Consider the following 5,160-nt stretch of genomic DNA (forward strand, 5'->3'; position numbering starts at 1 on the left):
ATTTCCTACTCTTTTACTACCATAGGATACCAAAAATACACATTTTCCATAAATCCAATGGTTTAAAAGCTCTTGATGAGGATAATTACGCGCCTCTTTTCGAAAAAAACTCTTGATGAGGAATTTTAAGGAGGACGTTTTACATAATTGGCCATTTATTATTATACATTTTGGGTCCTACTTTCAGTCATATTCATAGTACCAACCAACTTACCATACATGATAATTTACGATTTTACATTAATAAGCATAACGACAAAATTATTTTAGGATTTTATTATTTTTATACTTTAAAATAATATTTTGATGAAATTATACATACAAATCCTATAACAATCAAGGTAACAATTTAAATCATAACCAAAATTCATATAACAACAAACTATAAAAAAATAACTGTAAATATATTTTCCTTAAAAAAATAATTAACTCATTTACTTTTTCCACCCATTTCGCGTATCCCTTGTTTTTCTTTTTTTTTTTTAATTAAAAAAAAAATCCATTTATTTACCAAAGCCTTCACATAGTTTCCTTCTACACCACACTACTTCTTCTTCTTGGTGCCATTCCCATACAATTCCCCTGCATCTTCTTCAACCAAAGGGTAATTACATCATCAATTTCTCTTTATTGCTTTCCGTTGATCGTTTTTCGATGTGGATTGGGTTTTCCTTCATTTTCGCTTTTTCTCTCCCTTGGCTTTCTTTTTTTTTTTTTTTTTTTTTTTTTTGCTAAATTTGCAAATTTACGCGCTTTGTTTTGTCAGCTTGGTTCTTCTTTGAATCTTCTTTCTGGTTTATCGAACTATTCAATAGGGTTTTTTGAACTACTCATTTGGGGTAGTAAATTATGTTATTTAGTGGGTTTTTCTTGCTTGTTTATTTTTGTTATAAATATTTGGCATGATTATTGATTTTACCAAAGAAACAAGAAAACCAAAAGAACCCTTTGAAAGGCTAAGAGTTAGTATGTCTTTTTGTTTCGTTTCTTTATTATAATATGTTATGGCATGTAGTGTTGTTTTTGGATTTTATATGATTTCGTAACCTGTCTTAGGCTGTATTTGGATACTATGGTATGGTGGTGCCGGTATTTTTGAGGCTGATCTTATCAGTTAAATTACATACAATTTCATGCTTAGTTTTTATATGTTTAAAGATTATTTTTTATATAAATTTTTAATAATATTTATTTTTGGGTTCTATGTGGGGTTTCATAGAATGAAGTTTCTTACAATGTTATTGTGGACAGTGAGTGGTAGCGTACAGCTCATATTGGATAGCAATTTTTGATGATGTGTAAGACTTTGGGTTGTTGACTTTGTATCATTGATAAAGCCAAAGACTTAGATAGTTTTCTTGATTATATATTAATGATTTTGCTCCGAAGAAATAAGTACTTTTCATATCTTAATGAGAGGTTTTGAGTCTCGGTTTTGGAATTTGGTATAAAGTATTGTTTTAATTAGGTCGTGCTCATTCCATTTCTCCCCACTTTGTGTGCTTCTTATCCTTTTGTTACGTTTAACTATTGGCTGTAAGTCTTCGTCTTTCTCAAGGTTGTGTGTATTAGGAGAAAAAAACTATGTAACCTGTTACAATCTGTTTTGTTTAGTTATCTACGCTCTTGTTTTTGAAAAACGTTATTGGGTTGCTTATGATTAGATTCTGTTTTTGTTATTAGTTTTCTTAAAACTTTTGTTTTGATTAGTTTTCTTTCTGTGTTCTGCTTCTGTTGATTTTTCTCTTTCTCTAATAAAAGTTAATGACAAAGAATTGATTGTCTGTAATCTCTATTCCAGTTCTAGAGAGAAGAGAAGATGGGTAATTTGTTCTGTTGTGTACAAGTTGACCAGTCTACAGTAGCTATAAAGGAGAGATTTGGCAAGTTTGATGATGTACTTGAGCCAGGATGCCATTGCCTCCCATGGTTTCTTGGAAGTCAGCTAGCTGGACATCTCACTCTTCGTTTGCAGCAATTGGACGTGCGATGTGAGACCAAAACTAAGGTTTGTTTCTTGTAACTGGGAATAATTCGGATGATTGCATGTCTTTAGTTGCTACCAAACAAAATTTTATGGATTTTCAATTGGCTGTCCTAAACAGTTTCTAACAAAAAAATTACCACCATTCTGTTGTGTGGTGGTTCTGTACCTTCTTAAAAAGTCTCATCAAATATGGATGATCAAAACTAAATTATGTTATTTTTGTCTATATTACTTAATAGCATTTTAGAATTGCAAAGGCCTTTGTTTGGTGGGAGAAAGGAAATATCTTCATGGGTCATTGTTTTTAGTTATTTCACTTCTGTTAATTATGCAGTTACATCTTAACTGATTATCTCATGTGCTCTTTAGGACAATGTCTTTGTCAATGTTGTTGCATCAATCCAATACCGAGCCCTTGCAGACAAAGCTAGTGATGCATTCTACAAACTTAGCAACACACGTTCCCAGATACAGGCTTACGTTTTTGATGGTATAAATCGAGCATCCCACTTTTTAGTTCATGATAAGAATTGATAATATTCAAGTATATCTGTATATTTAGATGTCCCTGACTAATAACTTTTACAACTAGTATTATTGACCAACTGAATTCCTTTTTTTCCTTCCCACTAGTGATTAGAGCTAGTGTTCCGAAGCTCAACTTGGATGATACTTTTGAGCAGAAAAATGAAATTGCTAAAGCTGTGGAGGAAGAACTCGAGAAGGTAATTTCCTGAGATATTAAAATAATTTAGTCGAACTTTACTCTAGTCTAGGTGTGCCTTTTTATTGTATTCATGCTTCAATTCTCTTCCAGGCTATGTCTGCTTATGGCTATGAAATTGTGCAAACACTTATTGTGGACATAGAGCCAGATGAGCATGTGAAGCGAGCAATGAACGAAATAAATGCTGGTACAGTTCATACACTGATGATACGGTTTATATGCAAAGCTTTGTTCATGCTCTTTTTAACAGATGCTAATTGTCAAACCATCTAATTGAACACCATGAATTAATTAACATGCTTCTATTTAAATCTTCAGCTGCAAGAATGAGGGTGGCTGCTAATGAGAAGGCAGAGGCAGAGAAAATTTTGCAAATTAAGAGGGCTGAGGGTGAGGCTGAGTCTAAGTATCTTTCTGGGCTGGGTATTGCTCGCCAGCGTCAAGCAATTGTTGATGGATTGAGAGACAGTGTGCTGGGCTTTTCTGTTAATGTTCCCGGGACCACTGCAAAGGACGTCATGGACATGGTCCTTGTCACTCAGTATTTTGACACCATGAAGGAAATTGGTGCTGCTTCGAAATCATCTGCTGTGTTCATTCCTCATGGGCCAGGCGCTGTCCGTGACATAGCCACCCAAATTCGTGATGGACTTCTCCAGGGTTCTCATGCTCAGCAGCAGTAGTTTGGTACATCTAAAGCTTCTTTCCATGCATGTCCAATTGTTAATGTCTTATATACAAGGGTGTTCCTTTCTTAATCCCCAACCCCTCTTTAGTTTTCTATGATGTGTCCAGTGTTTTTGTTTCATGCTACTGAAATTTGTTCATATTCCCATTATGGATTTTATAGGTATAAATATTAAAGGTGTGTTCATATTTTGTTCATAGTGCATTCGATTTGCACCAAGTTCTGATTTTATATTTTAGATTCAATCCAATCCGCACAAGAGTTTATGTTACTTTTTAATATTAAATTATTTAATATTTATTAAAATATATATTATGTTTACATAAACAATAAAATAAAATCTTTTTTTAAAAAAATAATAAAATAAGTTATTATTGCTCATGTTTCTAATAATAAATTAAAATTTAAAAAATGCAATTTCAAGGAGAAAGAAAAAAAATTGTATGTCGAAAAAAAAAATAGTTTATTGTAAGTTATATTTTCTTTATATTTGTTATATTAAATTTTGATATACCTATTAATTTTTTAAATTATTATTGTGTTTATATTTTGATATTGAGGGAAAAGAGATTCCAATTTAGACTGTGTACACTTTTTTTTTTTCTTTAAAATATTAATTATATGAACTTTATCAAATCCTTGTGATAAGATACCAAAGAAAGAAGAAGAAATAAGTAAAATAAATATATGAACCTTGGTTGAGACTGAGAGATTGATATTAACGAAGATAACAGAATATCTTAGGCAAGCCTAATGCTATTGCACCATGGAAACGAATGGAGCTATTACATTTACCTGACTGTATCCTGTTTATATATTATTCAAGACTACTGCTTATTCTGAATATTCAACAAATTTACAATACAACAAACAAGGTTTAATGGCAGTAATACTAAATATATTAACCGTAGCTGAATAAAATTAAAAGAAAACCACACCACATTTTTGTGGTTCTAAGATTTTTTAGTGCGCTCCGGATTTGAAGAATTACACAAAAAAGTGCATGTGATTTGAAAAAATATCTAAAAACTACATAGCTTGCAAACACCCTCACCTCAGTTATTACTTTAAAAAAGATAAAAATGAAATGAAAAACAAAGAAAAATGTCTATAAAATTACTTAACTAAGTTAAACTAAAGGTGTTTATAAAATAGTCAATCCAAATCGCACAATTCAATCCAATTCAATTCGCAAAATGCGGATATCTGCACTTGTGCGGATTGGATGTTGATTGACATGTAAAAGTAACCGATTCAATCCAATCCACACATATTTATAAAAAAAATTATATATACAAATAATATTTTAATGTAAAAAATAGTAATTTAAAAATCTAATACATATAATACAATTATATTTCAAAACTTAATAGATGGCATATATATTCCATTCTTATATATAATTTTTATTTTCTACATACAATTTAAAATAAAATTAAACATTTCTTTATACATATAATTTTTTCCTTTGAATTTGTTATTTGTTATTTTATTTATTTTAATTTGTTATTAGAAACATAAAATAACAATAATGTGTTTTATTTTATTGTTAGTTATGTGAAAAAAAAATATATTTTTTTTCATAAATATTAAATAATTTAATATTAAAAAGTAACCAATCCAAAATAACCGATCCAATCTGTACTTTTGCGGACTAGATTAGATCGGATTTGAGTATTGTGCGGATTGGATCTAAAAAATGAAATCCGCACTTAGTGCGAATCGGATGCACTATAACAAAATAATGCGAATTGGATT

General features: G+C 30.5%; 1 protein-coding gene across 5 annotated transcripts; it reads left to right on the forward strand.

Annotated features, from left to right (window-relative positions):
• Positions 1 to 384: 384 nt before the first annotated feature.
• Positions 385 to 3,621, forward strand: LOC115710008 (hypersensitive-induced reaction 1 protein). Of its 5 annotated transcripts, none has more exons than XM_030638298.2 (6): positions 385 to 604; positions 1,802 to 2,008; positions 2,357 to 2,477; positions 2,621 to 2,712; positions 2,805 to 2,901; positions 3,033 to 3,621. In XM_030638298.2, exons 2-6 carry the CDS (start codon positions 1,820 to 1,822, stop codon positions 3,395 to 3,397), a joined length of 864 nt encoding a protein of 287 aa, XP_030494158.1. In that variant the 5' UTR covers positions 385 to 604; positions 1,802 to 1,819; the 3' UTR covers positions 3,398 to 3,621. The 5 variants fall into 5 exon arrangements, with proteins under 5 accessions (XP_030494158.1, XP_060968112.1, XP_060968114.1 ...); XM_061112129.1 differs by lacking the exon at positions 385 to 604 and adding an exon at positions 739 to 966; XM_061112131.1 differs by lacking the exon at positions 385 to 604 and adding an exon at positions 892 to 962.
• The last annotated feature ends 1,539 nt before the right edge of the window (positions 3,622 to 5,160 follow it).

This window comes from Cannabis sativa, chromosome 3 (genome assembly GCF_029168945.1).
Source record: "Cannabis sativa cultivar Pink pepper isolate KNU-18-1 chromosome 3, ASM2916894v1, whole genome shotgun sequence".
In the NCBI taxonomy this organism is placed as follows: domain Eukaryota; kingdom Viridiplantae; phylum Streptophyta; class Magnoliopsida; order Rosales; family Cannabaceae; genus Cannabis; species Cannabis sativa.

Excerpts from the sequence above, each read along its gene's own strand:
- LOC115710008 (XM_030638298.2), top strand. The coding sequence starts at position 1,820 with ATGGGTAATTTGTTCTGTTGTGTACAAGTTGACCAGTCTACAGTAGCT. Across the intron at positions 2,009-2,356 it reads GATGTGAGACCAAAACTAAG|GACAATGTCTTTGTCAATGT; the intron begins GTTTGTTTCTTG and ends TGTGCTCTTTAG. Across the intron at positions 2,713-2,804 it reads TGGAGGAAGAACTCGAGAAG|GCTATGTCTGCTTATGGCTA; the intron begins GTAATTTCCTGA and ends ATTCTCTTCCAG.